The 25,683-nt window shown below is 38.5% G+C and overlaps 1 protein-coding gene across 6 annotated transcripts in view; it reads left to right on the top strand.

The window, feature by feature from the left end:
- Positions 1 to 25,675, top strand: part of LOC122635551 (synaptogenesis protein syg-2-like) — a 170,876-nt gene extending 145,201 nt beyond the window's left edge. For 4 of the 6 annotated variants that reach the window (XM_043825936.1, XM_043825889.1, XM_043825908.1 and 1 more), the window contains 9 exons: positions 8,984 to 9,138; positions 10,895 to 11,039; positions 12,316 to 12,446; positions 13,319 to 13,478; positions 16,021 to 16,320; positions 16,655 to 16,951; positions 18,533 to 18,775; positions 19,276 to 19,433; positions 20,960 to 25,675. In XM_043825936.1, coding sequence (XP_043681871.1) covers positions 8,984 to 9,138; positions 10,895 to 11,039; positions 12,316 to 12,446; positions 13,319 to 13,478; positions 16,021 to 16,320; positions 16,655 to 16,951; positions 18,533 to 18,775; positions 19,276 to 19,433; positions 20,960 to 21,364 — 1,994 coding nt within the window. In that variant the 3' untranslated portion in view covers positions 21,365 to 25,675. The remainder of the gene's footprint in view (positions 1 to 8,983; positions 9,139 to 10,894; positions 11,040 to 12,315; positions 12,447 to 13,318; positions 13,479 to 16,020; positions 16,321 to 16,654; positions 16,952 to 18,532; positions 18,776 to 19,275; positions 19,434 to 20,959) is intronic. The other 2 variants (XM_043825927.1, XM_043825917.1) reach the window with 2 other exon arrangements.
- Positions 25,676 to 25,683: the final 8 nt, after the last annotated feature.

Below are 25,683 nucleotides of genomic sequence, written 5' to 3'. Positions count from 1 at the left end.
TTCGGCATGCATATTTAATGAAATCGTTGGCTATTTCCACTAGATCTCAATAGATTTTATGAATACATAATATGTCACGGACATATTGATTTCATGTTACTTTAATATACCGACATTAATCTTAAAACAACGAGATAGAGAAAAAGAGAGAAATAAAGAGAGAGATGAAGAAAATACGAACATAAAATATAAATCTAGTAAGAAGAATGAGCTCTTTGCTAAAAGAAGACTGGATGTTGAAAAGTAAGCGACTCGAAGAAAAAAAAAGCTGGGAATGGAAATGGAGAACAAAAACGCGTAATTTTTGTTGGTAAAAACAATAAGGAAAGGGTCGCAAGCTCTATCTTAAAGGTATCTTAGATTTTTATTAAATTCCACTAGAAAGTCCAAAGTACGAGAAAGATTCGAAGACATACCGGAAGTTACGTCGTTGCTACCTGCTTTCCTTTTTTTTTTATCATTGTTTGAAATACGAGAATATCTTTAAACGGAAATGTCGACAAGCAACTCGAGAACTATTGCGAATTTAATAGAGAAATAGCGACGCGAGAAGGAATGCATCAACTCGAAATTTTACAACAATTCGAATCTAAATAAGAACAATTTGTATAGAGAAATTAAGAAATATTTGTTCGTAACATATCATTCGAAAAGATATGAATTCAATTTATGGAATTCATAGAGATGTATGAATCTATTTGGTTTCATTATAAATCACATGCGTCTTTCTCAATTCGAACTTCACGTATAAAAAGAAGGAAAAAAGAAAACGTTGTCTCACAAAATCAATTTTTTCATTTTTTCTCAATACATATTTATTTACATATTACCTCGTTATCTAAACGTCAACGTGTCACATTTTCGCGATAGTCTCTTTGCGTGGATAAATTAAATTTCTCCACAGGCCTGAGTATCCTTCCGTGCTGCACATAGTATCTTCCACACATACATATATTATCAATGTAGTTTCTTTTTTTTTCTCTTTGCAGTACCTACTGCAGAGAACACGCTGCGACGATCGATCAAAAGATATAAAACGTTTAAACGATCCAATCTACTTTTCAGATAAGAATCTAATGTGTCTATAAATATGCAGACGTTTAGTGAGCATAAAGCGAAAAACATGCGAGCAAATATAACGAAGAGCGATAAGAAAAATGTATCTATCTCAAGCTTGGATAGTACGCGCTAACGAGACACACAGATTTGATTGTAAGTGTTAATGTGAAAGAACACAACATGGCTCCGACGACTTCCGTGACATTTACTATAGTGGAACTTCAAGCGAAATAAATATTTATACGATCTTTTCGATGGTCGATAAGAAACTTCTACGAAATAAACATATATAATCACGTAATAAATCGTAATTTAAAACAAACAGAAAAAAATTAAAAAAAAAACAAAAAGAAACGAAAAAGAACAGTGTTCCATCGAGGCATTAGCAATCGCGATGAATTCTATAAAAAATAATTGTATATCTTTCAGAGTCACATATATATTGCTGGTTCGTTTTACATAAATGCCTGTAGCGTAACACCTTAAACACGCATCGCCATAAAAATATCTACATAAATCCAAAGCTAAAAAGGTTGGCTTGTGCGAAGTGTTTCCTACTAGAAACGCCTGAAGATAATTACACACTCCGATCATAAGCTGTTGGAAAACAAGCCGTGTCGAAGAGCTCACTTTTCTTTTTATATATCCAATTATTTTTAACTCCTTCGCGAGAACTACCCGAGTCTTTTTCTTACAAACGATAAAACACGAGGCACGAAAAGGATAAAATAATAAAAATGATAATGTGTACCCTTTGCGGTAAAATCGATGATTACAAAGGAAGAAAAAGAAGAAGAAATAAAACTAGAATAATCGTTGTCTATTCTATTCTCGAATTGTTGCCGATCAAAGCAAAGAAAATAAAAGAAAAGAAAAGAAAAGAAAAGAAAAGAAAAGAAAAGAGAAGAAAAGAAAAGAAAAGAAAAGAAAAGAAATATATGTTTTTCGTGAAATAAACGTAACAAGAGGAATAGACCATTGTAAATCGTCTTAAGAGAAATAAGAAAAGAAGAAGATTCGCTACTTACTTCCCTCGTTTGAAATGACGGAGAAAATAACGGTATCTTATCGACATAGATCCATAAAGTATTTTCAAGATATTATAGTCGCAGAGGCGTCATCCTCGTTTCTTCAGTTTTATCGTTCAAAGCCAAAGCTCCGTTTCTTAGCTCGCGATATGCCGCTTCGAATCTTTTTCCTTGCACTTTGAACTCTCGCACGGACTCCAATCTACGAACAGATTCTCTAGAAAGCATCAGAGAAAGAGAGAAAGAGAGAAAGAGAGAGAGAGAGAGAGAGAGAGAGAGAGAAATAGAGGGAGAGAGAATCGCTTGCTCGTCTTTTCGCTTGCAACCACCCTCGTCTCTTCTTCTTCTCTTCCTCTCGGATTCCGCAAAGGATTAAACCTCATAAATTCCACGAAGCACTCAGTAGAATTATCGGTATGCCGCCTTACGTTCGCCTCCGCATCCGCCTCTCTTCCTTCGCCCCGAGCTGTTGCCTTTTACGAACGAGTCGACAAACGAGAGCGATTTCTACGCGACTTTATACTCCTACCATCTGCCATTCCTTTTGCTATCACTGCAAGTAGGTACTACTGAAAGAAAAAGAAAAGAAGAAGGAGAGGGAGAGAGAGAGAGAGAGAGAGAGAGAGAGAGTGTGTGAGAGTGAGAAAGAGAGAAATACGCAAGCACAAAAGCGAACGAGTTTTGCGATAAGCAACGTCTTCGATTGAACTTACGAGCGAAATACACCTCTATTCCTTTTTTCTCCCGACCACTACAGTGGTCGGACATTAATCGATGATACTGCGACCGGCAAATCGAAAGTACATATCTACATAGATATATATATATATATAAATCGAAACTCGAAATTATAGACTCATGATATGCTTTCGAAAGTAAAACGACGTGTGCTCTCATACAGAAAACACGAACAAATTAACCGTGCCGTTGATTCGGGAGCTATCGAACGAAGAAGGGGTGAGCGTGGTAATGTTGCCAAATAAATTATCGAAAGCTCTGCGACTGACGATAGCGAAAATAACGCGGTTAATCGCGGATCATTATTATCGTACGGTTCACCGATTCTTCGCCGCAACGTATGTATGTATGTATGTATATATGTATGAGAGCATGTATTTATGTAGCTATGATATATATATATATATATATATATATATATATATACATATACATATACATATATATACATATATATATATATATGTACGTATGTATGTATATATTATTTATCGTGTCGTCGCATTTCTCGTATGCTATTTCAATGACAATGTTTCTATAGGCTGAATGATATTAATTAAAGGAAATTCGAATTTTACGAGCTAACATAAATCATTAAATGAAATAAAAGAATCCTAATATATATATATATATATATATATATATATATATATATATATATTATGATTAAAAATCTCAAACCGTATTTATTTTTTTAGTAAATTCACATTTTTGTTAAATGAACTCTTCCATTAATTGAATTCTTGCGATTGCATAAAACGCGTTTAAAATATACTGCATTATATTATAAAGTATTTGCACTCTTTATTCCTACAAAATATAATGGAAAATAACTAGCTTCTAGAAAGACGTGTCTAGATATTTTTTTTCTTTTTTTAATGATTATTATAAGCCCGCTATTTTCTATTAAGAAATAAAAATCTAAGGTAGATATTTTCAACGACCTACAATCTCCGTACAGTAAATTCGAGAGAAAAACCAACAGTGGACCGTCAAGGAAAACGTACCACGTGGCTCATGTAATTTCACTCTTGAGAGAGGCCGGTCAAAGGACTAGAGAACGGTACCGTACGCGAGGGAAAAGAAAAGAAACGAGAACGAAGAGGAGAAGTGGGGTACGCACGACCGACCTTGGGATTGAATTCGCTCACACTTGAACACTATATACGTATATGGAAGGAACGAACTCTAAGCCAACTTAACTATTGAGCGTCTAACTAATCGAGCCTGACTAATTAGAAAACCGTTGGCTTCTAATGGAGTCGGCCGTTGAAATTACACAACGCGAGTAGGTTTGAAAATAAGCATATGGTGAATTTTAACGAAACGAGAAAAGTGTGAAAGTAGAATAAATGAATAAGAGTGCAAGAGAGAAAGAGAGAGAGAGAGAGAGAGAGAGAGAGGGAGAGGAAGATAGATGAGAAAGATATAAAGAGAACTCGTTAAAGCCAAGAGTCGGTCGTTCGTTGGACGATTTTCTTTGACCTCGGCAATTCGGGTAAATCGTAGGACGAAGGACAAGCACGGTTATCGAAAGTACGACCCTAGAAACTCTACGGAGCGTTAATCGAATCAACGACTTCCCGTTTGTCGATTCATCGATGCCTTTGTCAAGTTGGTGAACGATCGAAGGAAAGCTTCCCCCGTAGACTCCTTGACGCGATGGTCGAAAGTACTTTGCTTGCGGAAGGAATTGAAAATCATAAGACCCTCGGGGAAGAGAGAACAGAACGAGGACCGTTTTCTTCGACCGGCTGTCTTCGGAGAATATCGATTTGTTGGGAAGAAAAAACTCTTTCTACGAGCAAGGATATAGATGTGCATGTATATGTGTGAACAAGTCGGAAAGAAAGAACTAAGAGCGCGAAACAAGGGGTGATGAGTGATAAAAGAAGATGAGAGGAGGAGAGATAAGAAGTTGGAAATAGAGAAGGAAAGACTCGCGATGGTAGTTAAATGTGCAAGGAGCTCTATAACAAGGAAAGAGAGAATGAGAGAAAGCTTCGGGCTGTGGTATATCTGCATGGGAGGAGTCACGCAACAACGTGAACGACGTCGACAACGACGACAAGGACGACGACAATAACGACGACAACGATGTCGACAACAAGCTAAAGCTTCCGATGCTGCTGCTGCTGCTGCTGCTATGCTCGCTGCTATGCTCGCTGCTGTTGCTGCGAAGACGGTTTACGGGAGTGGAAAGATGCCGTGAGCCGAGGGGACAGTTAAAAGAAAGGGAACCGGAAGAAGACGGAGAGGGTGAGCAAGAGACACGGACCCTCGAGCTGCAAGGCTTGATTGTATACCGGAGACAGTGCTTTTGAAGGAGGCAGGAGAACCCTCTCAGACACTACCATCGGAGTCGAGTGAGTCTCCTGTGACCCCCGCAACGAGACTGTGTCGACTGCGCGACTACCTGCTGCTACACACAAGCCTCTCTCTCTCTTTCTCTTTCTACTTCTATCTCTGTTTCTCTCTCCATCTCTTTCTCTACGTAAACATATACATATATGCGAATATTACGTAGTACGAACATACATAAATATACGTCTCTGCGCTTCGTCGTATTCGACCTTTCGCACGTACGACCTCTACACGTGCACGCGCGTCTATGTTTATCTGTGTATGTCTCTTACGCGTTGGATCTTTCCATCAACAAATGTTTCTCGCCTCGATCTTCGCCCCTCTCAACGTTGTCCTTCTATTCAAGAAGCTTTCATGAATGTAAATTAAGAAATAAATTAACGCTATCGTTTGCGAGAAGAGAGAAGAGAAAGCTTTGTACCGTGTTTATTCGTATAACGCTCTTCTACTATCCTCGCTCTCGTGTCTCACACTAATCGCTCATGTACTCGTCCTCTACTCGTGACACGATCCTTCTCTACCCACGATTCTATCGATCTTTCGACATACCGGATGCTTGTAGCATTAGGTACGATATCGACGAAAAATCGTTCGACCATGGGATCGATTCTAATTCGGTACATTCGCATCTGTTAGTGAAAGAAACAAGTAACAGTTTAAAATCCACTACATGCGGAATCGTAAGTTTAATTGTACTGAGCTTAATCCCAACACTGTATGCCACTTAAACCCCTTTAAATATACGCGAGCACGATAGGCTTTTTATGTTTCTTACGTTTTAATGGGAAACGTAATGCTCAGTAAGTATTTCTCAATGATCATTTCGAGAATTCATATCCATGAAAGCTACTTCTTTAAAAGCGTCTTTCAATTTTAATAAGTTTTATTCTACACGACACCGTATCTAACCATTATAATAATAATAATAATAATAATAATAATTATTATTATTATTATTATAGTGAATAGGGATATTATTACAGAATGAATATGAGAAAGGATCACGTATATCTAGATTAGAAGATGGTCGGGTTGTAAAATAGTTTTTATCGTAAAAGAAAAGTGAGATGCGTGCGTAGAAAGCAGAAAAGAATATAACTTACTCGTATGTACAATGGTTGCTATTTTTGTCTTTTTTCTCCAACTGTTCTTAATCCGTTCTTTGTAGATATCGCAAAACTTTTGTCATGCTAGCGCACGAATTTTTGTAACGTATGTATATATATATATATATATATTTTTTTTCTATTAACGTCACTGAATAACTGAAAACAAATTACATATAATAATAGCATACAAATCCGTTCTTCTTCACTTTGTCCAAACTTTTAAATAATTATAAAACTGCATTATTTATTCGCAAACAATTTTTTATTATAACAGATGTAAAGAATGGTGACGCAGTTTGAGCAAATATTAATTACTTGTAAATGGAATAATCTTGGGATTACCTTTTTCGAATAAAATTTGAACGATGAACAACAGAGTAGCTTTTCTCTTGTTAACTTTATCTCATCTTATTTTATTTTATTTTATTTTTTTCATCTTGTATAAAGATAATAACGATGAGAATACAGAGAAAGAATAACAATGGATGAAGGAAAAATCCGTACGGTGTTGGCTCGATTTACCATAAAATCAAACGTGCTGTTCGTACATAGATAAAGTTGCTAGGCATTTCTAATTTGCAATAGCAATAAGTTTAACCTCGGCAGCTCGTTCGTTATTCCGCTTTCGATCGTTCTCTTTCCTCCTCGCTTGTCTCACCGCTCTTTAACCCGTTTTTACTTTCCTCCATGGATCTCGTTAGTTTTTTTTATTTGATCGTTTTGCTTCCCTTCTCTCTCTCTCTCTCTCTCTCTCTCTCTCTTTCTCTATCCTTCTCCTCTCTCCCCTCATTTCTCTTTCCCTTTCTTTTTTCCTCTCGCACGAACTCATCCGGATTCTATCGAACCGTTTCCAGCTTTGCCCGGAGGAACAGGAGTTTTTGACATAGACCGTTTTGTTTGCGGATAATTTCACGGTGACTCTGGTTTCTCGTGAAAACACTCCAATTAAAACTTCTCCTTCCGTTGTCGAAAACGTGACAGTACGATTTATAAAAATTTTATGGCTTCCAGGGATTGTGTATTATCATCGTGGTTTCAAAAAAGTTATTCAGTCAGTACGAAGAAGTAAGAAAAAGGTGGATTATTCGTCGTCGTGAGTAGTAGATAGTAGTTATGGCTTAGGAGTATCGAATTTCGAACGAAACCTTACATTGACGATATCGTCTATCGAACATCCATTATAACTATCTACATACATATATCCATCCGGTGACCAACATCAAGACTCTAATGGACGCCTACGCATATTTTTTTTTCCTTCAGGTCGTTCTAACACCATTCATCATCGATGTCCACGCAAAGAGTACCTACTGAAAATAAACGTATGCCAACGCGATATTCAATCAACCATCGATCAATCGAACTTTTCTAGTGAACTTTTAATGACGCGTTATTCCAGGATCCTACAGGTAGTTCAGCTATTCGATTCTGTCGAAAAAGACGTCCCCATCTATAATATGTTACCTACCTTAGACATTTTTCGATAATATATAGATATACGTTCTAGATATGTAAGTAGTTATCGTCGAATGTGCGACATGAAAATTTTATTAAAACGTTAAAGATTGAACGAGTCTGCGATTCTCACGAATATTTTCGTCGAACGAAACGAGTGTTTTATTGCACCGAACATGCATGAAACAGCTATGTGTAGTGAAATCTCGATTACAACGACACGAATACCGATAGGTATCGTATAATATGCGCGCACCATTACGACGAACAAAGTCGTAGGAAGTAGATTAAGGTGACGGACCCGAAGGTGGAAACTGTCGACAGCGATGGAGGAAGACCAGCTACGGAAAGGACGAAGTAGTGGAAAATTTTTCATTGGTGTCAAAAGTTCGGAGTCCTGAAAGTTTAATTCCGAGTTCTCTTCTGCTACGTCTCACCCTCCACTTCTCTCTTACTCCCTCTCTTTCTCTCTCTCTCTCTCTCTCTATCTCTCTCTCCTCTCCTCTCTTTCTCTCTCCCTGCTCTTCCTTTCTCATCCTTCTTCCGTGCGCGAACCTCGACGCCGCTTGAATGGAAAATCCTTCTTCTCCCTCCGTCTGTCTTCCTTCGTAGAGAACTACCACCTCTTTTACCCCAACACTGCGTACTTTTTTAGCCTTCTTCTCACGCCGTCACGAAGAAAGACGTTCCTTTTCCGTTCTGTTTGCGATTAAATTCGATGGAAAACCATCGATAGGAGAAGTCAATTCACCTGCGAAAAACTTGCCGAACTTACTACAGATATCGTATCCAATCGTTATACGTATTTCATTCATAACGTATCAATATCGATTCGGAGCAAATATCTCTTTATTAGTTATTCGAAAACGAATCGTGAAAGATTCGTAGCTTCGAACGACTACGTCGAAGAAGTTTGTATCATAATTGATACGAAAGTAACAAATAACAATTCGATGGTCTTGTTAGTCGAAGAACTCGTGTTCTTTTTTCGATGTTATGTGAAACGAGAGCCGGAGGTTTTGCGGCGATACGTCACGCTTGTTGCCGCGAATGTTAGTACTCGTTTAAAACGCATTAAGGGAGAAACGAAGTTAGAAGTTCGGCAAGTTCCCACCGGCTCTTTTATACTCTCCTTGTTCTTACATCACTTGCTTTTCGATCATCGTTGAAATTCTAGATGTAAGACGATAATTTTCTTACTATCAATCTCTTTTTCTTCTACTATTTCAGTGAGACCTTTGAGCGTGAGTATACTTAGTAGCGAGCATGCACCACTCAGCGCGGATCGGAAATACAATATCAGTTGTATGACCGTCGGTTCAAGGCCACCGGCTAAACTATCCTGGTATATGGATGGCGACAAGATGGAAAACTATACGGAGAGGGTGAGCTTTTTTTCATATTACCTCTCTCTCTCTCTCTCTCTTTCTCTCTATCTTTATTCCTATCTTTCTTTCCATTTTTTTTCCATCCTCAAACACTATGAAAGTAACATCTTCGAATTATTAGCTCTCTCCTTGCAATGAGTACCCTTTCATTTTTATTTCACATCAAACCTAGCATACTGTACGATATATGTAGAGGAGTAGAAAACGAAGCGAGTAAAGAGGCACGTTTCGGCGTAAAACATTTCCGAGCCGTGAAAGAAAGGTTACGACCCACATTCAACGCGCTCGTCATCATTTTCTCCTTACGAACATTCCGAAGGTACGAGGAAAACGATGTAAAGCGAAGGGGAACTTCGAATAGGGCCAAAGTTCGAATGCGCCCGCGTACACGATCGCTTCTCGAAACGGCCAAAAAACGTCGGTCGACGAACGAGCGAAACATGAATTCCACCCTCGATCGTTCTCCACGAAATCACAGGCATTAGCGAGCGGGGTATCGGTATTTGCATCGTCGCCATTAAGAACTCCCTCCAACACGCCATGCTGCAATTACCGGATAGAAACGATGTTTTCGCGATCTATCCTCCTCCATTTGTCTTATTCTTCTTCTTCTCGCTTACCACTAACGTGACCTACCTCTCGAGACAGCTTTGATCGTTGTTACGTTCAGGAGAGAATAGAACGAAAAAAAAAAAAAAGAGATGAAACATAACACAACGAATCTCTTTAAAGTAACGTAGCCGAGAGTTCGTGCGAATGATCGATTTTATTTTTTCGTTTTTTTTCCCCACTTCGTTAAAAAGACTCGTTGCTCTCCATTTTACATAAATGGCGAGAACTCGATTCGTTTTAACCTAGCCCACACGTTGGCCCGATCCGTCGTATCGCATCATAATATCTGAGTGTAGGAACAAGTTGATAGCGACAGCGAGTTATACCGATGGCACGTTCACAATCGATAGTGAGTCGAACGAAACGTGGCCGCATAGTTGGTAGAGGCAGCCAGGTGATTCGACTTTCTCGATTTATGGCCGGTCGTACGCGCGAATTTCGCTTCAATTTCATCCTGAAATTCCTATCGCGCGAGTTGTAAAAGCTCGATTCGTTCGATAGATGCCGGAGATCGCGTACGATCGATAGATTTTACTCCCATTGAGCATGCGTTCGCTCGCAAGAGAGATTTGTAAAGTAAGACAACGACGAAGGATCGATATCGTTCAAATAAAGATTCGATCGAATAACATTTAATATTTGCTAGCTGTATATTCACTTTTTTCTCGCGATACCTTTCCTTCTGGCGAAACGATTCTCCAATTACAATATTAGCAAGATTACGCGTTAGGATTGCTCGCAAGGATTATTCGCAAGAGGGCGAATGATAAACGCCTCCTTGGCCAACTTCGTCCGGTCATTAAGACTTATCGCCGGATTAACGCTCGGCTTATAAGCCGTGTAAAGTCCGATCCGGCCTTCCTTCGCTCCGTTATCTTTCACAGAGTAATTATTCGACTTTGTTCCTGCGTCGACGTATCTCATCTCTATCGGTCAGTCTTACCTTTCCCTTATCCTTCCTTTCCCTTTTTCCTTTAATTTCCTTTTCTCTTTCGAGGTTGTTACATTTCACAGATCGTTGATACAACCTCGATTGCACCGTACTCAAGCCGATCGATAAAAGAATAAATCCTTTCTCTTCTCATCGAGCAATTCAATCAATTTTTCATTATAAACAAGAAATATATTCCGTGTCTCTCAGGTATCGGCCGATGGCAATATGACGAATTCCATCTTTACCTTCAAGCCTACTCTATTCGACCACAACAAAATGTTGACCTGCAGATCCGAGAATTACAAGGTTCACGGTGGTGTCATCGAGGACACCTGGAAACTGAACGTTTTTTGTAAGTATTCTAAATGCAGATATTTTTCTTTAAAAGATCTCTCATCGCTCTAACGACGACATTAACACCAAGCGCGTACGAAAAAGAAAGGAAGGAGATAAAGAAGAAAAAAAGAGAAAAAAAAAGAGAGAGAGAAAAAAAAGCAAACGAGAAGCATATTTTTCATATACTAATGGATATGAGTACGCTCGGGACAACATCTCTCGGCAAAGCAACTAGCATTGCAGAAATCCGTGTTTGCGTTCGGTCGACATTTCGTCCGAGATACGTGTTCCTACGTACCTCTATATGCTTTACCTGCAATATGCGTGTGTATAACTACACGACAGTTCTATCTATCTACGTACGTACGCACGCATAGACGCAAAATGTATCTAGATATCAACGAGGTAAACGAGTTAAAAGCGTGCATGGCAGTTCGAAACGAGGTCGTCGATATAGATTACGTCGAGCTAACGGGAATGTAATCGCAATAACGAGACGTCAACGAGACCCGAAATGGAATGGCCGAGCTACAACTCGATGCGCTTCGATTTATTCGGGACTTGTCGCAATTCGTCGCGATACAAAGATCACTCGTTCGCTACAAGTAATGACGGCTTCGAGCGCTCTGTCATTCAGTCTATCTCACGATATAACGTTTTGAAAAAGAATTCTTTTAACGTTAAATAAATCGTCGAACGTTATCGAATCTTGATCAAAGGATAAAAAGGATTCTTTTTGACGTGAAACTTAATATCTGTCAAACGTTAAAAATCGATTTTCTTTTCACTTATTATATAAGTACTTACTATAGAAAATATCAAAGAAATAATTTAGAAAAATACAGGATAGGCCAAGTGTTTCTGGGTTCTAATTTTACGATCTGAAGAAAAAGAAAAAAAAAAACGAGAGAGAAAAATAAGAAAATTGATCTAAAAAAAATCTTGAAAAGGAATTGATAATTGAGATAAAAGGGAAAAAACCTTAGGAACTTTTGGTCGAATCTGTACTAAGATTTAAAAATAATTTAAATCAAATTAATATTCAAGTGAATGTTTTAAATATATTGTGTCGACCTGATAATGTCAGTCGAACATCTAACAAATTTTCCTTCCACGAAGTAATTAACGAAGAAACTTGTATTTTCATGACATATCACATCGTACGAGATATAATCACAAATTCAATGGAAAGCTCTGTTTCAGTCTACCACGTTATACTCGAATATGTACAAGTAGAAATGGGTAAGCAGCTTAAGACAATCACATTGACGAACATTGATTTTTTCTTTCAGTCGTTCCTATCTTACGATTGGGGCTTGGTTCCAACATGAATCCCGACGACATAGAGGAAGGCGATGATGTCTACTTTGAATGTAAGGTTCGTGCGAATCCCTGGGCTTACAAAGTCGTCTGGAAGCACAACGTAAGTCGATCCCACGGGAATTTGTTTCTATCTTATCGTATAGACCGATGCAGACGTACATATACACGTGTGCATATACAGTCATGCATGCACGAATAGACATTAGCTCTCTACGACGAGTAACGACTTAACAATGAGCCCTTTTGACTCGTTTATTTTCTTTTTTTTCTATTTTTGTCTTTTTTTATGTCCTCTCTGAAAATCAAAAGAACTTCATCTTTGCTTATCTTCTCTTTATACCGGTATACATAATGCGGTTTACATACGTAGTTACCCACATCATTATACTTTCCTTCTCTTTGTCCTTTGCTCTTTCCCCTTTACTTTTTTTTCTCTCTCTCTCCTTTACTTCGTCGTTATTCACTGCCTCTCTTAATCCCGAGCTTCGGTTTTAACTACGCGTCTGTCTATTCTCCTTTGTCATAGTCTTCACGTTCGGTTACGAAAGCTCTTCTATATGTAACTACGATCCTGGAGAAATTCTCCTAGAAAATGTAATCCTTCGTTCCTTCGAGAATACGAGCGAATGAGACAGAGATAGATAGATAGAGGTAAGAGAGAAGTTGAGAGAGAGGGAGAGAATGAAAGACAGAGAGAGAGAGAGAGAGAGAGAGAGAGAGAGAGAGAGAGAGAGAAAGAGAGAGCTTTGTCACGAAAATGGTCTTAGTCTTCTATTCGATGTTACGCGTGCCTCCTTCGCTTTCCACTTCGTCGCATTGCCCGACCTATTTTCCTCTCCTAGACCGTTCCATTCGTCCTCGTATCCGCTTCTGCGCTTCTTACCACGTTGCTTTTCGCGAAACCGTACCCTACCCTCGATATTTTTCCTCGCAGATTTCCGATCTAATCTCGGTGTGTACGCTTCGTTCCAGGGCAACGTCATTCAGAACAACGCGAAGAACGGCGTGATAGTGCAACAATACGATCTCGCTCTAAGAAAAGTCAATCGTTCCCAGGCCGGAAATTACACCTGCGTCGCCAGCAACGTCGAGGGCGATGGTTATAGCAATAGTGTCGAGCTCAAAATCATGTGTGAGTTTTTCTCGTTCTTTTATTTTCCTCTTTTTCTTTTTACATTTCCTTTCTTTTCTTTTGTACGCATCTACGAAAAAAAGAGAAAAGAAAAGGAGACGAATTATAACAAAAACATTCGGTGTAATAATGTATCACGAATGTCGTCCATGAAGTTTCGATTTATTTTGATGAAATAAAATGAAATTGTTGAAAAGAGTTTAAAACGATTCGACGTGATCATCTTATATTTCGAAACATTGTTCTTAACTTTCCGTTGTAACTCGAAGAACTGTTTGTAACGTATATGCTGTAATGCTGTCGATAGCAGTTCGAATTCTACTAGAAGTCTAAGTTTTTGAAGATTATTAACTTTCGTTCGATAAACTTTGGTATTGATAAATCTTCGAGTGAAGAAGTTTAACGGTGTTAAATCGGGTGAACACACTGGTCATAATCTTTGCGAATCCCTGTCTATTCCCACTTGCTAGGTTCCATTCAGGTAGTCTCGTATATTCGTTGCAAAATGAGGAAAAAACACAACGGTATAAAAAATTCCATCGTCCATTAATTGCGGCACCAAAAAGTATTATAACATATCGAGATAACCGTTGCCAATAATCGTTTTTTCTACGAAGAAAAAAGGACTGTACACTACGAGTCTGCATGAAGTCCAATCAACTTTTTTTAGCTTATCTCTTTTATTTCATAGAAGTGAGAATTAGTTACGTTTTCATCAAAATGAATCGAAATTTCACGGACACCATGTACATAATCAAATAGTTTATTATTTGTAATTTAAGATTGTTTGCTATTTTTTATTATGAGGATATATATATCGCGTCTAAAAATAATGCATTGTATTTCGTCGAACACAATCTATTCAACCCCTGTATTTAGATACATAAATTCTTTACTACATTCAGAAATATTTTGCCTACTATAAGGGGTTTAAGAATAAGTTCTTACTAATAGAAGTATGAAGTAATGCATATCTCTAAACGTGATATTCAATATTAGAATTAAGGAGAGTATAAATGACCTATCTCGCTGATGTTAAATTTAGCAAGTTATATATATGGTTTATGAACTTCTTTTTTTAGTTTCATTGAACTACATATATTAGGAATTAAAATAGAACTTTTTTGCTCGTTTTTTTACATTACTTTTTTACATTTATTTTTTTTTTTACAATTTTCGTGTATTTTACTGCAAATATACGTATTCCTCTATCATTCTAGACATGTAGCGTCACGAAAATGTTATAAATGAATTATACAAAAATCAAGAAACGACCTTATATAGTTCCTGACAAAAAAAACGAGCCATTTGTTTAGAAAAATGAAGTTTTTTTCAGAAATTGCGATTAAAAAGTAATTTAAATAAAAACTCAATTTTTAGTAAATCGGGAAAATCGCATGCATGCTGTAAACAAAAGCCCAACTATGATGACAATTCTACCAAGGTATTCAGTAGAAATACCACTATAATTAAAGCCGAACCACAAAACCTTCCTAGTGGATCTTCTAGACATTAGTAGTAATCCTATAGTTCTTGACGATTTATATAATTCAAAGAATGGCTTACACGACCAATTACATAAAATAATATTAAATATACTTCTAATTAACAAAAATAAATGGGTCGTTCGTCAAATTAATCTATATTTGAAATATTTCTTTAAAGAAAATAAAAAATACAGAAACAAAAAAAAATAATAATTTTCAAGAGAAAATGGCCACTTATACTCACCTTAAAAATTACAAATTAATCGTTTTTGTAGAAATATTCATCTCTCACTTAACGGACCTATTCAATTTTCTTCTTCCATATTATACCTCCATTAAAATGCTTCTTTTCCACGGTTGTTTTAGCAAATACGTATATGTATAACAAAAATACTAATTAATTATTTACACACGCATTTCTGGAAAAAGTGAGAGAACGCGTTAGCGAGAGTCACTAACATACAATGTCGGCCGCAAGCAGGAAAGTCACCCGGTCGAAAAGTCGTTACGGTTATTCGTTAAAAACACGATGACGAGCGGTGAATTCGCGAACGGTAGGTGGAAGAAAGAAAGGAAAAAAAACAAAACAAAAAAAAAACAAAACAAAAACCAAAAAAAAAAATAAAGCGATCGCGAGAGCAAACCGACCAACTCTCGAAAGCCCGTCCTGCTGGCTGCCGTACGTACACGAAAAATGGCAAAACTATTGGAACGAGCCGGGGAATAACGCCCATCGATCTTCCCTTCGAAAGCGCGCGAAAGCGTGGTCACTCCGCCACGCGTCGTCCTTTTCGCAGTTTTAATAAATGTGCGTAAACTGTACTCGCAGTGGTCCCTCTTTACGGTATCGCGTCTCGATTTTTCTTTCAGCTCTTTTCCAAGGACAATACGGTAGTGTCTGACAGTAAAAAGAAAAAGAGCCGAAAAAAAGAAGACAAAAAAAAATTGGGGGAGAGAGAGAGAGAGAGAGGAAAAGAGAGAGGAACGGAGAAAGGGAAAAAATGTCAGAAGAAAAGAAATATGGTGAAGCGGGGGGTTGGTTTTTCTTTTCGCAGACAAGCCAATCTGCGTGGCCGAACAAAAGCGCATATATGGAGTGGCACGTCACGAGGACGCAGGGGTGGTCTGCAGGGTCGAAGCGTATCCACCTCCCGAAAGCTTTCGGTGGGCCTTCAACAATACCGAGGAGATGGTCGACGTGCCCCAGGCGCGTTACAAGAACTCTACTCGGCACAGCCAAAGCGTCCTCACGTACAGACCGGTCACGGAAATGGACTATGGCACTGTGCTTTGTTGGGCGAGCAACACTGCCGGCCAGCAGAAGAACGCTTGCATATTTCACATCATACCCGCGGGTACGTACATTCCTACATAACTCACATACGTACATACATAAGTGTGCATCTCGCTCGGCCCCTATCTTCTCAAGCCACTCGTAAGACGAATCTACAGTTTCACGAGGAAAAGTTATGGCAACACTCGAAACATTTGCTCGTTCGCGAAACCTCGCGGCAAAGCGTCACGTTCCGCGGAGGTTAATCCAAAAAAGTTTCTTTTTAAATACCTTGTAGCTTTTTTATAATCTCGCTCGAGTCTGTTTGAAAAACTTATTTGTCGTTTATTTGTTTTATCGTTAATATTATGATACCGGAATCGGAAAGATTTAATCTCTTCCTTTCTCATCACCAGGGAAACCAGAATCTCCTTACAATTGCACGCTGACCAATCAAACAACCCAATCACTTTCGGTGGAATGCACCGCAGGTTTCGACGGAGGTCAACCGCAACATTTCTTTCTAGAGGTGTTCGATCAAGAAACGGGTCTTCTACGGGCTAATGAAACCAGCGATAACCCACAGTTTACTGTAAAAGGGTTGGAACCGGGCAAAGTTCTCAACATGATATTGTACGCCGTAAATGCGAAAGGAAGAAGCGAACTGATCTTGCTCGAAGGTTTTACTTTAAAAGTGGCCGAGAAGCAGACCGGTAAGTTACTTCGGAAGCTTTTGCTATTAACACTAGAGACCTTAATCGAGAGATAATGAGTAAGGAGTTTTGAATAGGATTCGTTGTAGGAAAATTGAGCAGCTTAACGGCGAGTAATGAAATTTCTTTGAACGAGATTCTAGCAGAGTAAGAGATAAAGACTAGTAGGAGATAGAGAGAACAAGAGAGAGAAAGAGAGAGAGAGAGAGAGAGAAATTGTATAAGGTTTTACGAGAAACAACTATAATCGGTTGCAAAATCGAACACAATTTACATGTAGACCAAGTTCTAAGTACTTGAGAAAATAGAACACCGAGTCGATCTCTTGCTTGCATTCATCCAGTGGATTACCGGCCAGTGGAATTCTCGTCGTCGGTGTACGAATCGAAGCTAGGCTATACGAACTACGCTACCAGCGAGGATCCACTGCCGGCGGATATACTCGGTAGCTCGTATATATCGGCTCCGAGACGAATTTACAAGTGAAATTGCTCTCGGTCAGTTTCCCGAGCGTCGAGATGCGATTCGGCCAAGTACCTGAGACTGAACGCGCGTGCGCGCGCACACAAGCCAGTTTCCTCGCACCTTTATACATGAACACCTTTATGATCGCATCGATATATTCATGACTCTCGATGTTCACTCTGTCTATCTTCGATTAGGTCTATACTTGCACACGTGAATACATACTTAAAGCCAAGAGATCCGTTCAAAAATCGATCAACTTTACGCGAGCACCGTCGCGCATAAAACTTTAATAAAATTTCCTGACCACCATCTTCGAGTCATACGAAATTCCGTATTCCGTTTGATAAAATATTTTCACGGAAAATATGTAAAATATATTTTTCAACGTCATCTTTCTTTATTATATTTTTTTTCCATCGTTTCTCCTTTATCCCTCTTTAATCCATTAGAAACTACAAATTTGATTATATTATCATTTAATAACCGTACAACCTTCGCTCCGAGGAATTCGTTAAACTGGAAAAATTTAACGATCTATCGATCGTAACCGAAACTTTGAGAATCTGGAAATGTATTTTTTTCTGGTCTCCCTTCGTAGATGTACGTAAAGCGTGGGCTATCTCGTGACTATCTTATTATCGCTTCGATCGTTACGGCTTAATGCGCCGTATCGTTGCCGTATTCTCACTCTTCGTGAAGAGATCCTATTAAAAAGGCCGTACTTTTAAGAAAAGATGGAAAAAAGAAAAGAACGAAAGTATGAATGCGAACAAACCTATAATTAACCTACAGTTTTTGAACACCGATTAAAAATCATCGATAATAAACGAGACGAAACGAGCTGATTGACCTTTTAACTCACGATTTCATTAAAATTCATTGTCTATTTAATTTTATTAAAGACGTTGATCATTGTTAATAGTGTCCCTAATTTCTTAATTAAAACTCGTTAAGTAATACGTTGGAAGAACAAGCGTAGCTCATCGTTGTGCAATTTAACGTAAAACGTAGTATTGATAACGTAGAAATTCGAAGATCGAGATAAATTAAAAAAAGATTTCTTGTAAGAATTAAATCGTAAGAATTTCCAAAGACGTACTTGCACGAGAGCAGTGCGCGTTTTGTTTACAGGTACTCCGGTGCCGTTCGAAATAACACCTCTGTTAGCTGGTCTTATCGGTGTAATTAGCGCCATGCTTTTAGTTACCGGAACAATCTTAGCAGCTCTCAAAGTACGAAGCGAGAGACGAGCTCAGAGACCAGGTGATTTGCCTTTGAAAAAAGCTACAGCACCTAGTTCCGAAGATCTTTACGATGCGGATGATAGAAATCCGGACGTTGTACCAACTAATAAAGGTATGTATATATGTACGACTATGTCTCTACTTATGTGCGTGTTTATGTATATATGTAAGTATCTATATTTTGCCTTACCAAATGATATTCGTAGATCGATCGATAATAGCTATATATCGAGTCATAACGTGCCTACTCGTTCTACGTGCTCGGATTTTCGATTAGCGCATCATTTATTTGATACATCGTACGCATAGCTTATATCCTAACTTCCTAAATCATGAATTATATACGGACTTCCACAGAGCTCATTATAGTTTCTCGGTAATAGATTTCTATCGAAGGGAGAACTTTGAGCTTTAGATCTTTATGGCTTTCTACAGGATTATAGTTTTGAATAAACAAAAAGAAGAATAAATAGAATACGCGTTTTATGAAATATTCGATATTAACGAAGGAAATGAAAATCGTCCGCTATGGACGATCTACTAAGGGCGTTAAATTTTTATATGTAATGGAGAAATCAACAACGAGACGTTATTATCTAATTGTAACAAAAGATTCAGATTATCAACTGACTGGATCAACATCGGGTACACCACTGGCAACGCAAGACACACCGGATGGTCTACCACCGTCTTCACTTCCAACGCAGCAGAACAATCATCTTCAGGGACTTACCGGTTACAACGAATACAACAATTATCCAACCTTACCGGTAAATATTGTTAAAACTTTCCCACTGAACAACGTAAACGAAACTTTATTACAATATTTATTTATACAATTATATACGATATTTGCAAACCAAGTTCTGCCTTTTAAAAATCATAATATTCCGGAATGCTCGAGAACCACGTCCTTTCAGACCGAGTTTCCATCAAAGACGAATAAATGCTTGATATTTTCTATCAAAGCCTTTCTCATATCTAGAAACAACCTATCTGCTTTACGTCCATTCGGAATACTTTTAGTCCATTAAAACATATCGATTCAGTTAGTTGACGAAGAAAATACGATTGGAGCTTTCAGTTAATTAATTTAAATAAACAAAAAAGAACTGATTTCGTTAGTATAAAAATATTCACATACTCTCGATACCTATTGGTAACGATAGTAAGTACCTATTTCGAAGAACAAACATTTTAAAAACAAAGTTTCTCCTAACAAAAACAGACACCTCGGATGTAAATCGCTCTTTTCAAATAGAAAGAAAAAGAAGGAGAGACAATGATCATTTGTAATGAAAATACAAGTTGAATATCCTGGAAAGAAAATTCCTAATTCTTCTATATATCACGACTTAACTAGGTTTTATTCGATCCTTCGAAAATCTCCTTCGTTTCCTTTCGTTTATTTTTCCTTATCGCCGACCAATCGATCCTAACTTTCTTCTTCCAATTTCGCGGCAAATTAATCGCGGCGAGCGTCTGCGATATGGATTACAAAAAATAAAAAAGGGGAAAAAAACGGAATTGAGAGAGACGAAATTCCGTAGACGGAAACTTTGATTATGCCTCGATAATTTCCTTGTTTTGTTCGTATCGACCGACCTTCTCCATTTTCCATTGGCCGCTCGAATTTCTTGCTTATTCGGGATGAGAACGAACGAACAAATTCTAGCAAGCCGTTCCGCTAGGTAGGTTGGTAGGTAGGTGCTTCGAGAAGAATTCCAGAAGTCTGAAATTTCGAAAGTGGACGCTCATTAGCAGGAAAGTTTCTCTTCTTTGCTTCGAATCCAAGTCCTTGGCGGAACTGTCGAAAATAATCGTATCTTTCGGGGATTATCATGGCGGACTTTGAATGAACTTTCGTGAAAATACTATCATCTATAAGAGAAAAAGAAAAAGGAAAAAGAGGAGAAAAAAAAGGAAAAAAAAGGAACTCATTGGCAGACGTTCGAAGGTAAAAGTGCAGATATATGCTCACGCTTGGCCGTTTTCCTCGATTTTCCTTTTCTCTCGTGGTTATCTAAATTATTCTGATCTTTATCTTACCTCGACGTATAAACGGATTTTTCTCTTTCCACTGCTTTTATCATATTATCCAGTATTCTAAAATAAATGAGATTAATCGCGTAATGCGATGATCGCGTAATGCGACGATCGCGTAATGTGATATCGCATGGAAAAATTTGCTTCCATTTGTCAGCGATTGCTCGTTAAGGAGAGAGAAAATAACGGAAAGGAGATAAGAAATATCAGAGATTTAATGTCAATTTTGTATCTATATTTATATTTATAGTTATCTGGGGAAGTGACGTATGCAGAACTCTGCTTAGCGAGGCCAACCACTTTGTCGACTTTGGGAACGGATACGAAACTAGCAAATTTAGGAAGCGTTACCGGTCTCGGAGGTCTTCAGGGATATGGAAGCGGTGTTATCGTCGGCGGAAAATCGTACGCAAAGGAGGCGACGGTATACGCTTGCATAGACCACAGCGCAAGGCCACCGAAAATAGACACGGTGAAGAGTACATCTTCGTGCGGAAGTACGCCGCTCTCGACGATGAGCGGACTTCTGCATGACTCGACGGTGACCGGAATGACCGGTGTCACCGGATTGACCGGTACTACGAGCAAGCATCCGGCAAGGGAAGTCGTCACCGTTCGCACGCCACTTATTTCGAGCCAGGAAAGCTGCGTATAGGGACGCGATTCCGACGCGCTCGGCGTTAACGAATATTACGTCTGATATGGTCGCGTCGCATCCCACGCCAAAGAGTCTTCTCCGAACCGGGAGCCGTTCAAACACATACCGCAAATTGCTACAACAGGTATGCCAGTAGCCACCCACGACACATCTTCTTACATTCTTATTACTCGCATTCTTTCTCCGTGCGTCGCCTAAAACCCATTCCCTTCTCTTTCTTAACATAAAAGGATTTTCTCCCCATCCGATCTTCCCTTCCTATTCTTCTTCTAATTCCTACATCTTCGACATTACGATAACGACGACGACGATAAGGACGACGACGACGACGACGACGTTGACAAAAGACGAAACTATTTCACGGAACATCGATCCCAAGATTCTTTCACAATCTTGCGTGCCTATTGTACACGCCTATTAGCATAGGTACATACTTACGTTTCTCTGCCTAAATTAAAAACGAGAAATAAATGCTATGGAGAAACGTTGATAAGAAGATGATTTTTAGATCGGCTTCTCGTACAATTTTCACGAGAGACCAAAGCCCGTTTTTTGCGCGATTCGATACGCTTCTTTCGTTTTCGCCGCAACAACGATGACGACGACGATGACAACGACGACGACGACGACGACGACGACGACGACGACGACGACGACAATGACGACGACGATTAAGATGCCGGTCGTCGACCTTCATTGGACGCGGAAAAACGCGGAATTTGAAATTTGCGGACGGATGTGCTGTCCTACCGACTGACGACGAACGCGCACAACGTCGAAACTGGCACGGAAGCGACGCGGTCGTTCGCACGATAGATACCTATATACATATGTGTATGTATCTATATAAAAGGTATATACCGAGATGAATTTTCTTATTTGGAACATTTCGCGATCGGTAAAACTCGACGCCGCATGTGACGACGTGCATCGTATGCACGAACGCTAACGGGTGTCCATTATCGTACGAATGTATCAACCTTTTTCCGCGTACTCAAGCGCGAATCTTGTAAATACCTTGTACATAACGATGCGACGAGTGGGGGAAAAGTTTAATTGTGTGACGAGTAATAATAAAGACAGGGACGAAGGACTGTCGTCGATATAGTTCTCTTCGCGACAAGACAAATATGGACGAATGTAATAACACGTCGCGATCCGATGCAAATTGGTACGTTGGAAATTTTTCCATGACAATAATTTCTTTTCGTCGATCTCTCTTTACACATTGTCCAACCCATACCCGCATGTTTCTACGCGTTTCTCAATGCCGCTCGTTACGTTTTCTCCGATCGACTTATTTCTCGATCGATTATTAAATTTTTACACACTCGAATCTCAATCGACTTCGTTAGATAAAAAAAAAGGAAAAAAGAAAAAAAAAAAGAAAAAAAAAGAAAGAAAGGGTAAGAAAGATTTGCTCTTTCACCGACTCTCTCGACTGCTCGCGACTGAATTACGTCAACGTACACAAACGATATTCGTATAGTGCGAAAAGGACGTCGAAACGAGGACACGTTCCTTCGTTTTATTCACCTTTATCCATTGTAAAATATATTCTCCTCCGATGTACAGCGCCGATATTTTTTCAAAGTGCGCGTAAGCGATACCTCCGCGCGATGTGAATTGAGCAAAGAGGCGATAATTACGGAAAGAAAACGAGTGTATAATTAATAAACGTTCGAAGTAAATTTAAGCAGAGCAAATATAAAGATATATTATATATATATAAATATATATATATATATATGTATATGTATGTACGAATGTATGCGTATGTGTATGTGTGTGTGCGAGTATGCATGTATACATGAAAAGCAAGCGCGAAACTATATTATCGGTGGAGTGCCGATCCTTCCGACGTATAATTCAAAATACGTGTACTGCTGGTATTGAAGATTAAGTGAAACATCGATTTTACTTAAAAGCTCGTTTCGAATAATAGCTATGTTATTTTCATTTCCTTTCATCTCGAAGTTTCGCCGAAATAATCGGAGAGATATGCGATTATTGATTCATTGAATTATGTTGTCCCACTATTCATCAGGATAATCGGTGCTCCACTACATATATCTTTATTCCACGTGCGTACGAATGCACGAAAGACTATCGAGAAATTGCGAGCGAATACGGGCCAGTACGAAAGCAACAAGGTATAACGAGTTTATCTTCGCCATTTTTGATATTTTTCATTCAACATCGATACCTCGTAATTTTTTTTCCATCGGCCTCTTTTTAACGATAATGTCACTGTACGCTTATTGCTAAGCTTCGAACTTTTGAATACATCTATTTATAGAATTCGATTAGTTCGATTAATTCGAGTTTGAATTCTTCGAATAGTTTCTATTGACTCGTCCTCGAATGACTCGACTTCGTACGTTTTATTTTCCCCTTCGTAGATAGAATCATTTAACGTGTATTATCATTGCCATGCACAATATGGAAGGGAACAAGGCGAAAATATTTTTCATCGTAACTTGTCGCAAACAATTCAATATTTTGGGTTTACCGCGATAGATCGTAGGAACAAGGAGGAAACCAATGAATATGCAATGTAATGCGGAGTCAGTGTGCATATAGTTTAAAAGGGATCAAGAAAATACACGGGATGACAACCTACCCACGTACATCACTAAATTTCGTTTCATTGCCTTTTATCTGGGAATAATTTTAATACTAAAATATTATTCCTCTTAACGCTCAAAAAACACTTTGAATATTCCGGACTCCTTTATCGTTGTTCGGACTATGAAAAGGAAACGCTGAATATGCAATTCAAAGAAAGCCGATGTGTACGTCTGCATGCGCGCTTGTGAAAAATATAGAGGGGAAAAAAGAAAAAGATAGAACGAGATACATGAAGAGAGAGAAAGAGAGAGAGAGGGATAGATAGATAGATAGATAGATAGATAGATAGATAGATAGATAGATAGATAGATAATAAAGAGAGAGAGAAAGAGAGAGAGAGAGAGAGAGAGAGAGAGAGAGAGAGAGAGAGAGAGAGAGAGAGAGAGAGTGAAAAGCTAAGGTAAAGATCGAAAGATTGCTACGTGTAAAAATGATTTTAACGAAGTTACACTTACATAGGTATATACATATTGCACGTATAAATACGTATACTTAAACTAGATATTGAACATTAGATTTTAAAATAATTACTATGCGCTGTTAGTCCCTGTGAAAATGGCTGGGAATTATTAAAGGTCGAAGAGATATGAGAAACTCGGCCGCTAACGTCCCAACTATATTTCGCGGAGTTAAAAGTTCCAGAAATAGAGTCACTAGGTCGACGAAGCCAGGCTTCATTCGCTTTTTCATCTCATCAATGTACTCAACGAGAGATTGATTTCAAAAGAGATCACCGGTTCTGAACAGTCGTAACCCATTTGCCAAATCATTTCGGATTTAAAGGTCAATTTTGAAGAACGCTTATGAATTTCTACGTAAATACCTATGAATACGTGACATATTGCACAAAATCATAACTCGCGAAATCGTGAAAGAAAGTGACAATACCTGCCTGACAGTTGTTGATACAGGCGGATAATTGTGTTTCTTCTCTCTTCGTCCGTCTCTCTGTCTTTCTTTCTCTTTCTCTCTCTCTCTTTCTCTCTCTCTCTCTCTCTCTCTTTTTCTTTTTTTCTTCTCTTTCTGTCTATCTTCTTTTTGTTTTTGCGCGAATTCGCGTTATGAATGCGATCATTTGTGTCCTTCAGTTTTTGTTCCTGCGTCCCGAGGATTTATACGAATCGAAAGAGATCCTATAATATGTTACACTTTTTTGTAACATCCACGGACGAGTATTATTATTCTCTTCAACAAACTACATTTCCACGAAGCATGTTTGTCACGATGTTATCATTACTATTATTCATCCTTATCGTGTGTCACACACTGTCGTCCTTAAATTAATAATTTTTCTACGCGAAAGCTGTGCGCAACGGCATAGATTTTTTATATAATTATACGTCAAAGTTCGTCTACGAAGCGAAGACGCGTGCATGCATGTGTGAGTGTATGTGTGAGAAAGAGAAAGAGAGAGAGAGAGAGAGAGAGAGATAACTGATAAAACAAAAAAAAAGAAAAAAAAATAGTCGTTCGAAGCGTGCGTTCACGCACGAAATTTTGCGCTTCCGTTTACGTTTCCCAATGTTCGAATTGAGCTCTCGACGAGTGAAACGTACGTGCGCTGAAAATTGAAATTACGACGACCATATTACGTGTATTTACAATAATTATAGATCTCTCTCTATAAATATATACACATCAGCATAATCCGAATAAACGTGTTGATATGAAAAGCCATGTTGATC

This window comes from Vespula pensylvanica, chromosome 1 (genome assembly GCF_014466175.1).
Source record: "Vespula pensylvanica isolate Volc-1 chromosome 1, ASM1446617v1, whole genome shotgun sequence".
Taxonomy (NCBI): Eukaryota; Metazoa; Arthropoda; class Insecta; order Hymenoptera; family Vespidae; genus Vespula; species Vespula pensylvanica.
Note: the sequence above shows the minus strand (reverse complement) of the source record. Positions and strands in the feature narration are given on the sequence as shown.